A 12,079-nucleotide genomic window follows, 5' to 3' on the forward strand; every position below is an offset into this window, starting at 1 on the left:
CGAAGGCAAAGCTATATATGAGTTGCCACATTCAAACAAGCGCCCACAACTAATGGTCATTTCTGCTATCTTCAATCCATAAACAAAGAATCAGATGTTAGAAAAAAGAACCTTAAATGAAGATCAAACCTAGCACCGAGGAAATATTATTTGAAAACCGTAAGGACACACCAGTTATATGCAACAGGGAATTGGTATTGACAGAATTTACTGATGAAATGGTTTGACAGATTTTTCCAACAAGCACTGCGAGCCCACAGTGAGTTATATATCATTTGCCTATCTAAGTAAATCTTACAACAATGGCTTTCTCTGCCATAGAAATCTGAAAGTTGATATAGTACTTGGAAACTGAAAACTAACCAATCAATCTGACAAATCATTTCTACTATGTCAGTTTACCTGGTCGACCTAGTTACAGCCAATAAAACGAATCAGCTTAAACCACGCAGTGATGTAAGTCCCAAAGCACTGCTCACCTTGAGAGAAAGAAATATCAGATAAAGCATTATAAGACCCAATCCTAATATCTTGCTAGGTTTCATGTCATTTCGAGGCAAAACTATAAGTGCCCAGATTAGTCCAGACATGAGAAAGCCCATGGTGTAAAACAAGCTGCTATCTTGAGGAACTAAGTATGAGGAAGGACTCTTTGATGAAGCTCCAAGCAGCAATGAGATGCCCAGACCAACAAGTGTGTTGAACATAGGACCCGCATAGCAGCCAGACATTGCAATCTGCACACTATCACCACCATTCATTGCCAGTGCAACATTTGACACCAAATCACCCATTGAATTGCCCCAAGCCAGAATAGTTACTCCAAGAATGGAAGGATTAATTCCAAATATCACACCAAATGCTACCAACAGAGCAACAAGCTCATTCGCAATCATATAAAACCAGACAATGCTCATAAAAAATCCCCCAAATACCCATGGAATTAAAAACCTCCGAGGCGGATGATCGGATGCAGTATGCTTACATGCAAGAATACCAAGTGTGCAACCAGCTGCAACACTGAGACACCATGTGATCACTCGACTCTCAAAGCCCACATCACCTTTGCTATTCCACAGAAATCCTAACAGAACAGGAGCCAATGAAACACTAGCCACAGCATATGGTTTTGACCATGATTCCTGATCAACTAGAGGAATTGTTAGCCTCCTTGGAACTGTCAGCGGCAACTCCAGGAGCGATAATAATTTAGAGCAAGAGAATGGTGACTCATTAGTTTCCATGCCCTCTTCAGTCCAACCCCATGGAGGCCTGTCTTCAGCTAATGGACTGGCTTTCATGAATTGATTGGAATATATAGCAACATTTGAAGCCCACATCCATTGTGGCAGGGAACTAGGTAGATGGGGTGGATCATTTCCAGTGTCCACGTCCAGCAGATAACTATAAAGAAAAGTATCCTCTTCGTTTCCTTGTGAAAACAGATTTCCTCGGACAGGAAGCAATGGTGTAACAACATCCAATTTCAACCCCCCAGTATGTTTCCACAGAATCTCATTTGCAACCACAGAAAATGCATAAATCACATAGATCATGACAAATGCAATGGCACCCCAAATACTCACCTTGCCAATTATCAATATCATTGTAAGTGACATGAGCGTAAAAAGGAAGAAACAGATATCCCTAATGAAGCATCTTTTATCAATCTGAACCCCGGTCCCCGCTACACAAAGGGAGACAGCCCCTACAACAACACAAGTAACAAAAACTCCACCACCTAACACGCTATTAAGACCCACTCCACCTGTATCCGTCCCCAAAAATGCAGCTATACTTGCAAACACATCCGGTGCCCCATTTCCCAATGGAAGGAGTGCAACCCCAGCAACAGTTGGAGGCAACATAAGCAGATATGAAAGCTTCTCCAATGAACGGCAAAAGTAGTCCGCTGCAGTGTTACCCAAAAGATAAAACAAAGAAACAAGCCAAACACCCAATATCAAATAGCCCACTATCCTAAATTCTCCACAACCACAATAGAAGAACTTAATGTAATCAAAGAATCCATCTGAAGAACACTGTGGATTCGATTCCAGGAACTCACATTGATTAGCAAAACCCTGATGATTATTCAATCCGGTACAGAAAACAGGATGGCCCAAGCTTACATTCAACTCATTCTGCTGGCCCTTCCCAAAAGCTAAATTTGACGAACTGGCATCAAGTTCGCTAATTTTTCGACGAATTATACCGACGTGATCAAGTACGGTTCTTTGATTCAAATTATAATTAATAAGCCCAGACGATTGGCTAATGTGAGGGTTCCTTAAGAAATCAACCCGGGTGCAAAAAAAGAACAGTAGAATAATGGCAGATAATCCATTGAAAATCCCATGAAATTTGGGACTTTTTGAAACATAAAGACAATTATTACTCATAAATAAAATCTCTTTATCTAAAATAAAACATCAAGCTTTTAAAAATTCCTACAAAGTGAATTAGGCTAGGGTTTTCAGCTAAGGAACTAGGAAACCCCAGCCTTTGAATTCAGAAGAGAAAATGAATATGAAATTTAGGATACTTACCGATGACCCCAAGATTAAAGAGGAACTGGAATTTAATGGCTCTTTTTGGGACAGTTTTTCCAACGCAGAAGTTCGTTGACAATAATAATCAGGGAATTTTTGAAAAAATTAATTTGGAGGAGAAGTTGGTTAGAAATTTCTCATGACTGCTATTTTTTCCTTTTCTTTATCACCCTTTATTATTTATATTAATATATACTATTTTTTAATGAGTGCTAATTTTTTATTACATTTTTATAAAATTTAAAAGTTATTTTTTTCAATTAAGAAAAACTATTTTACTCGTGTTAATTTCATGCTTTATTAATAAGAGAATCATGGTTTGCAAAATCCAATCGGTTTCACTAATTTATTTAAAAATATTATACGTAATTTTTATGTGTTTATATTTCTAATTCTTTAAATGGTATAATTTTACAATTTAAAATATATATATTTACTAATTAAATGAACATAGGTATAATTTATAATAAAATTCTACTATTTTTGATAAATAATTTAGAGAATAAAATGTTTTAAAAGTAATGAAAATAGAAAATAATTGATAATAAAATATTAAATAATTAGATAAAATAAAATTGAATTAATATATAAATTATTAAAATTAATATAGAAATTTGGAACTAAGAGGACAAATTTAATGTTATATTACCTTATAATCAATTAAATAAATTTTCAATCTCTTTTCGATACTATTGTTGTTCGAATATGATTCGACTACTAACTTATTATTACTAATTATCTCCATATGCTACTTGATTGAATGTGTTTAACTATTTGATAATATTCTCTAATATTAATTAAGTGATAATTAATGGATAAAATAAAACTCAATTTTACAACAATCTTTCTTTTAATTGATTTAACATAGTACTTTGCCTCTAATAAACTTAAATTAAATTATAATTAGATTTAAATATCAATTAAAAGATTTAAATTAAATTATATTTATTACTTAAAATAAATTTAAAATTTATGTCTCATATATTAAAATATTAATAATGAGTTACAATAAAGTATTTTAATATTTTTATAATAATTTAAGTTGATGTATTTTATATATCATAATATTATAAATTTGAATATTATTTAAATTTATATTTTTACTTTATAATATCAAATCTACAATAAACATTTTATCCTTTCAAAAATATTTTTAACAAATTTACTAAATATTTAAAGCTTAAATCAAATTTTTCGGTATAAGTAAAATTTTTAATTACCATACTTTTTTTTTTTATTCGCTATATCTCGGTTTACTGAGATAGTGTTTGGGATTTGTGACTACCATTTTCAATAATCTTGTCTCCAAAATTTGAATTTACATTCTTTTGAGAATGTAATAGGTCTTACCAAATGCACCCAACACTTAATGGTGATCACAAATACTACTTCAAGTTAACCTTATATTAATATTTAGATGTCAATACAATTTGTAATTATTACAATACTTAAATAAAAACTAAAACTTTTAAATTAAATTATAATTATTTTTAGTTGTCAATCTAATAATATGATAAAAAAAGAGAGAATATTTTTATTTATTCAAAACTTTATCTAAATTCATGCTTTTATATATATATTATAGATAGATAATATCTTAAACATTCATTATACATTATAAATTCAATTAAAAGATTAGCAAAGCTAATTTTATTGACTCTAAAACTTGGAATGTTTTAAAACATTATTGAAAGACTAATACACTAAACTAAAGTCAAAGTAGTTACAAAACATTAAAATATTCCAATCCATAACCCAAATATTAAAAACATTACAATCCTTAATTCATGATGCGAAATCTTGGGAATAATTTTTTTTTTTTTTGAAATTAAAATTGGCCGGGTACTTTATTTGGAAAAAGAAAACTAAAATAGGCCCAAACAGATCAATTGGGCTCAATCCTACTCTGGCTAGGAACATACAAAAGAAGAACGGCCTTACTGGACAGTTTAATAGTGGAGGCCTCCTAAAGGAATTAAAAAAAGAAAAGAACTATTAACTGGATAAGAACGACAGAAGCAATAAATGATAATGAAAAGAAAACAGGAAACCTACTCATCCACCCCGGTCAACTCAAACTGCTGGCACCCATTAAAACTACTCGCATTTTCATTTCAAAAACCACCCGTTCTGATGATAACAATTCCCAAAGAGAAAAATAAATCATTTCTGCTATCTGGTTGGGAGTCTCATTTGTCTCAAAGGTCCTTCAGTCTGGGCATCGTGGCCATCGCCCCGCCGAACCGAACGCCTGGTCATGTAGTTCTTCTCCCGTCAGGTACGATCTTTCTCCTCTTGCAAGTGTGTTCTTTGCGATTCTATGAGCTCTCAAGTTCTCTGATCTGTGGATATACTGGAAGTGGATCTCTTGAAATCTGGTTGTTGTATTTTGAATATCTCTGATAATCGCTCCGATCTCTGATTTGTCTTTTGTTGTTGTTTGACACTTTTTAACAACTGTTCTGGAATCCCCATGATTTTAACCGATTGCAAACCCATGGAAATCCCTAACTTAATGGCTTCATAACATGCATATGCTTCTGCTGCAAATGCGGACACGTTGCTGTGAAGGTTCGACTTTAATGCCAATAGTTCACCCCTAATCCCCCACGCTACCAGACCTGTCGCTGACTTGAAATTTCTGCCATTAAAAGCTGCATCAAACTTAACCGTCAAACTCGGTGAGTCTTCCTGAGCGCTTTGGTTTTTGATGGTATTAACATGACTCTTTTTTGATCGCATTCCTTCGTATTCCTCCATATGTCTCTGTACGCTTTTTGCTAGATCTGTGCCAGTCGTGCTCTTTCTCTCATGAATAAATTGATTTCTGGAAAACCAGATTAACCACAAAGCATAGCAGAAAAGCTGGCATTGTTCATCATTCCCTCTCGTGAAAACCTAGGTTAGCCACTCCCAAATATTTTGACTCGCAGTATTAATTACCCAGGAAAGCTGTAACTTTTGCCACACTTCTGTTGATATAAGACCGTGACGAAGGACGTGGAGGCTATCTTCAACACTGAAACAGCATCGAAATTATTTTTTAAAGGGATGTTTGAAAAACGGGAATCGATTTTTGAAAAATGAAAACGGGAGTTATTAATTTTTCTAGGTGTGATTGAATCATTTTATAAAATGTTTTAGTTTATTAAAATTAAAAAAAATAGGTTTGAGAGTCGGTTACGTACAAGGAAGGATTAGCACTCTTGCAACTCTAAAAATTGGTACCAAATTGAATAGATTTTTGTCTTAATGTCAAAAATTTGAAAGGATTTAAAAAATAAGATTTTTTAAATTGAAATTATTTAAGTTAAAAAAAATTGAAATTCTTTAGCTCTAAAAGAATATAAACATTACATCTAATATGATAAGACATGATATTTTTAAATTTTCGTAATTGAAATTATTTCGTGATTTACAAAATCTATTTAGAATGATATTTTAAGCATTTAGACAGATATTTTAAGCATTTAGACAAATGAAAATCGTAACTTAACATGTTAGGGCATTATTTCGAAATTTTAAACATTAAGCATAGCTTTTATTTTTTAAAAAATTCTTGGAGTATTATTTTAAATAACGTTTTAGGATGACATATTAATGCATTATGAAATATAGATGTATAAAATATTCTAACTTTTTATACAAACATAAATAATATCATTAAGACAACTAAATAACATGAGTAGAAGTTTAATAAAAAAATCATACTAAGGTAAATATAAGTTAATAAACAAATAAAAATATGAGTAAACTAAAAGAAAAATATAATACATGTAAAATTATATAATAATATATATCATAAAATAGAACATAAAAGAAATAATTAAACATAACATAAAAAAATGAAACTATGCATAAATAAGATAAATGACATACACTAAAAAATGAATAAATAGAATATTTACAAATTATAAAAAATATAATGCAATAGTTTAAAATACATGAAATGATAATATAATATATATACATGCATAGAAAATATATATTTGAAAATAAACTATATAAAAAGTTAAATATTATAATATACAAAATACATAATCAAATGTATAAAAGATAGGAATAAATATACATATTTGAAAAATGAAGAAATTAAAATAAAAAAAAGGTTGAAAAACTAAGATAGACGAAAAATAAAATAAGAACAAACCACAGAGAATAAGAACGCAAGAGGGATAGAAATTTGAGTGAATGTTTTCAAGAATTCTTATTGTTTTTTCAAAACTTCAGTGAAGTCAAGTTGTTTTACAATGAGGGGAGAGGCCTCTATTTATAGTTAAGTCTTCTCAAATCTAACGGTACATATCAATTACATCAACAGTTAAGATTAAAATGTATCTACAAATTAAGTCTCTAAGATTACAAAATCATATCTTCTAAGATTGCATATCATATTTAAGATTGCAATCATATCTAAGATTGTATCATATCTAAAATTGTATATCATATTTAAGATTGCATATCATTAAAGATTATATTTCCATATGAGTCAAGCTTATAGATGAATCTTAAATCTTTTCAAGTAATGGGCCATTCCGATTGGGCCAAATTATATGTTTGTAATTTTAGACTGAACTTGGATTTCATTTTTTTTGAGTTTATTATTTTTGTTTTTGGACTTTTTTCTGGGCCCGGGCAAAATTGAGTGTCTACAATTAGGATTCGTCGTAGCATGTTCTAATAGTTTGTAGGCACTACGTGTTGAAAACTCGCTAGACTGCTCTTTTTTCCAGACTTGGAAATCTTCATGGTTTGTCTCCGCAAGAGGGATCTGTATGATTTTCTGAGCAACATCCGTTTGAAAGATATTATTAATCACATCAACCCTCCATTTCCTGTTTGAAGGATCAATAAGATCTAAAACTAATTTCAACTCATTATTTGATCTGTTTTGCCTTCCTAGATTCTCGATCCCTGGGATCCAACTATTGTTCCAGATTGAGATGTTGTCCCCCTACCCATTCTCCACCACATTCCATTTTGTATAAGCCCCTTAGCTGCCCAAATACTTCTCCAAGTAAGTGTAGGTAAATTTCTCAACTCAGCATTTAGAAAACTGGATTGCGGATAATATTTTGCTTTTAATACTCTGGCCAATAAAGAATCTGGATAGTTAATAAGATACCAACCTTGCTTAGCTAATAACGCAACATTAAATTGACCAAAATTTTGAAAACCTAAACCAACATTTTCTTTTAAAGTGCAAAGATTTTTCCAAATGCACCAATGGATCCCCTTTTTTCGTGACCTTTATGCCACCAAAATTTTGCAATGATACTGTCAAATTCATCGCATAGAACTTTTGGTAATAAAAAACACGCCATTGCATAAGTTGTTATAGCTTGAAGAATGGCCTTTATAAAAACCTATTTTTCTCCCTGAGATAAAAACCTAGTACTCCATTTATCAATACATTTTTTGATGTAATCCTTCAAATTTTGAAAAGACTCATTTTTTCTTTGACCCACAATGTTCGACAGCCCTAGATATCTCTTTGGCTCATTTGAAGTGCGAACTCCTAATAGATTAATAATCAGCCGTCGAACCTCTTCTGCGTGTTTTTGCTAAAAAATACTATTGATTTATCAAAATTAACACACTAACCTAAACAGGATCTTTACTCACGTAAGATGTTTTGAAATAAATTAACTCCCCTGTGTGTTGCCTCTCTAAATAAAATGCAATCATCCGCAAATAAAAGGTAGGACACTCGTGCACCACTCCTGCTAATCTTTACCCCTTTGAGAAAACCTCCAATCATAGCTAGTTTCATTAAACTCGATGACCCTCTCCACATATAAGAAATAAGAACGGACTTAAAGGATCCTCTTGTCGAAGTCCTCTGGTTGGTAAAAATTTCTCTCCAAATGCCCATTTAGAACCACCGAATAAGAGACAGTTGTTTTTATCAAACCCTATTCTTGCCATTATCTCTTCTAAAAAGTTCCACTTAACTCTATCATATGCTTTACTCATATCGAGTTTAACAACCATAAACCCTTTTTTTCTTACTCGTTTTCTTTTAAGCATATGGAGTATTTCATAGGCTAACAACACGTTATCAGATATTCGCCCTGGCACAAAGGCACTCTAGGCTTCATCAATGCATTTTACAATTATTCCTCGCAATCTATTTGCAATAGCCTTTGCCATGATTTTGTAAAGCATATTACATAAGCTAATAGGCCTAAACTGTGTCATATTTAGAGGATTGGTAACTTTTGGAGTAAGCATTATATAAGTAGAATTAATAAGACTAACCTCCATATCGCCATTTAAAAGATGTAAGCAAAAGGAGGTAACTTCTTAACCAACAATATGCCAGCACTTCTGGTAAAAAAAAGCCGGGAATCCATCTTCCCTAGGGCCTTTGTGGATCTCATATTAAACACTGCTTCACGAATTTCCTCCTCTGTATAGGGCATTGTGAGTTTTTGATTATATTCCTTATTAATGCATCTTTCAATCCCTGATAACAAGTGATCATAATTCCCCCTATCGCCTTCCGAGAATAAATGTTGAAAGTATGATCGTGCAACCTCCTCAATTTCCTGTACAGTCTCCCTATCTCGTCCATCGTCCGTTTGCAACTTACAAATGAAGTTTTTTTTCCTTCTTTGTGTAGCTTGACTGTGAAAAAGCGTTGTGTTCTTATTTCCAAATTTTAACCAGTTCAACTTAGCCCTCTACTCCCAGTAGCATTCATCTTTTTCTATCTCAAAATTCAGATCAATCTTCATATCAATCAGTTCAGCTAGGTTTTTGTCATCTCTGTCAGCTTCAGACAACTCAACCAATTTTTCCACTAAGAGCTTTTTCCTTTGCTTCCTACTCACGTTAATTTGTCCAGCCCTTTTTTTAGACCTTTTTTTAAATTTTCCAGCTTCTGCAACAACTCCCCAACTGAATTTTCCCATAAAAACTTTGCTTGGTCTAAAAAGGAATCCTTTAATAACCACCAAGCTTCAAATCTAAAATTGTTATTCTGCTCCCTCTCTTTTATCATTCTTGTGTTAATAAGGAGAGAACAATGATCTGAAAAAGAGTGAACTAAATGTTAGACTTTCACCTTTGGAAACTTTGCAAACCAGTTTGTACTGGCTACACCTCTATCCAAACGCTCTTAAATGTTCGTAGTCGGTAAATTACCTTTCTCCCAAGTAAACCAATTGCCAAAAAACCCCCACATCACTCAGGTGGTATTCTTCCAAAGTTTTTCGAAAGAGCTCTATCCTTCTTTCATCTCTAGGCAACCATCATTTCTTTTCAAATCCATATAAAATTTTATTAAAGTCACCACATACAAACCAAGGGAGATCCATATCAGAAGTTAGACTTTTTAAAATAGTCCATGAATCGTTTCTATCTTGTGCATATGGAGATTTATAGAAATTTGTAAATCTCCAATCAAAACCTATTTCAGAATCTTGAATTACCACATCAATGTCTTTTAAAAAAACTCCGTATACAACGTTAATCCCAGTCTTCCATGCTAAACACAACCCTCATCTAGTACCTTCTGAGTCAAATCTTAATACCATTCTCAAAACCACATCTCCTATGAACTCGGTCCATCTGTCTTCGATAAAGCTGTCTCCATGAGGAAGACGATTTGGGGATTGTGAATCTTCAGTGAATGTCGAAGTCTTCGAATCGTCCGTGGGTTCCCCAAACCACGGACATTCCAACTTATGATTTTTATTGTGCCCAGTCGGCATGCCTTTTGGCAACCGCCGATAATAACAAATTTGATTCCACCATCCTCTTACTAATTATTGCACTACCACTCTCTTCTTTTTCGTTCGAATTTTCCATCTCCCCTCGCAATCATTTTTTCCCCTTCTCCCCTACTAAGATGCCATTTTCCAAATCATGCTCCATATCAGTTTGCACTTGATCCGTCCAACAGTCGTTTTCTCGTTGGTTAGAGGACGACACTCCTTCTAAGACCGAGAATTGGATCGAATTTTTTCCCATTTTGTTATTTGTTATCCTCATCCCAATATCTAACCCTCAAAACTCGATTGTCCCTCTAGCTCCCTTCCCTTTCTTCTCGTAGCCATATACTAATCAACGATAGAGCTCTCCGAGATTGGCCTCGCAGGGACAAGTCCTAACCCATTTCAGTAATTTCCACCTCAGGCATCATTTTTGCTTCACAGAAAGAATCGTTATGCCCTAACCAGCTACAATAGAAGTAAAAAAGAGATAAACGTTCATACTTAAAATTAACGTACTAATATCTCCCATAAAATATGACCTGTTTCTTCCTTTTTAGAGGGCGCTTAACATTAATCTGTACCCTTACTCAAGAAATTACGATTTTTTTTACCCAACACTAAACCGTCATACTCTAGAAAAACCCCTATAAAATTCCCCAATTGTATTGCTAAATTTTTCGAAAACATCCTAATTGGGACATCATGGATTTGTACCCAAAAAGGAGAGAAAACTAAGGGAACTGCTTGTGGATCTTCCCCTCTTTAGATTATGAAGCACCAATAAATGATTATTGAAAGTCCATGGTGATCCCTTCAAAACCCGCTCTATATCCATAACATGAAAAAATTGAAAAAGATACCTTTTTTCCCCCAAATCTCGAATTTGAACCCTACGAACAGGGTGCCATAGATTTGCCATAGTACTTCTCATGGCTGGAAAATAGATTAAATTGGCAGTTAGGAAACACCCCACCAATTGAAACTCCTCTACTCCTCTTCTTGTTTCTGGATCTATTTGCATCTGTAAAATTTCTTTTTCTTCCTCGTTAATTTTCAATTATGCTAATTTAGTCTCCATGATTGTAGATTGGAAGACCAAAAAAGGAGGACAACACTATCCAGGACAACCGTACCACTCAACTGGTTTAGATGTGCCGACTACAAAATAAAATAAAGACTAAAAGCACAAAGCGAAACAAAAGAACAAAAACCTAAAACCACTTGCCAGAGGCGGCAGGCTCAAGAGCGTGCTAGGGTAGCAGACTTATTTAATTTTTTTGTAATTAAATGATAAGACATTACTAATTAAATGAATATCAATATAATTTTGGGACTAAATTTTAAGTGTACAAACAATCAACTTAAAGTTCATGATTCTTTCTTACAACAAAAGGATCTTTTTGGATGGGCATTTACTTTTATTAAGGTGTATTTTTTTTTGTATCACATTATAGCATCTAATCTCACCGTCACTGTTATTTTTACACTAACCGCAAATAAACGCACTACCTATCCAAAAGGGCCCTAAGTAACTTCTGGACTAAAATTTTTGGATTGGAAATTTCCAGCAATAACTATATGATAAATAAATGGAAAATAAAGAATTAAAGATTAAGAAAAGAAACAAAAGATGATAGACAAGTTGATGATAAAAAAAAATATGAATGGTGTTGATGGCAAATAGTTGGATAGATAGTTTAGTCTCCTTCTGGTGAACTTGCACCAACAAAAAATTATATTGACCATTGATCAACCTTCCCAATTGACTTAAAAGTTGAAATTATGATCAACCTCTTCCACAATCTT

General features: G+C 33.0%; 2 protein-coding genes across 3 annotated transcripts; one reads left to right on the forward strand and one right to left on the reverse strand.

Annotated features, from left to right (window-relative positions):
• Positions 1–174: 174 nt before the first annotated feature.
• On the reverse strand, positions 175–2,720 carry LOC108470611 (cation/calcium exchanger 4-like). Its single transcript, XM_017771970.2, has one exon. The coding sequence runs from the start codon at positions 2,400–2,402 to the stop codon at positions 435–437; it is 1,968 nt and encodes a 655-aa protein (XP_017627459.1). The 5' UTR covers positions 2,403–2,720; the 3' UTR covers positions 175–434.
• Positions 2,721–4,515: 1,795 nt separating this feature from the next.
• Positions 4,516–11,665, forward strand: LOC108473886 (uncharacterized). 2 transcript variants are annotated; one of them, XM_053029776.1, is made up of 3 exons: positions 4,549–4,830; positions 7,456–7,579; positions 11,360–11,665. In XM_053029776.1, the coding sequence occupies exons 1-3, from the start codon at positions 4,578–4,580 to the stop codon at positions 11,445–11,447; spliced, it is 465 nt and encodes a 154-aa protein (XP_052885736.1). In that variant the 5' UTR covers positions 4,549–4,577; the 3' UTR covers positions 11,448–11,665. The 2 variants fall into 2 exon arrangements, 1 of the variants encoding a protein (XP_052885736.1); XR_008284268.1 differs by lacking the exon at positions 7,456–7,579 and having other exon boundaries at positions 4,516–4,830.
• Positions 11,666–12,079: the final 414 nt, after the last annotated feature.

The sequence above is a fragment of the Gossypium arboreum genome, chromosome 6 (assembly GCF_025698485.1).
Source record: "Gossypium arboreum isolate Shixiya-1 chromosome 6, ASM2569848v2, whole genome shotgun sequence".
NCBI lineage: Eukaryota > Viridiplantae > Streptophyta > Magnoliopsida > Malvales > Malvaceae > Gossypium > Gossypium arboreum.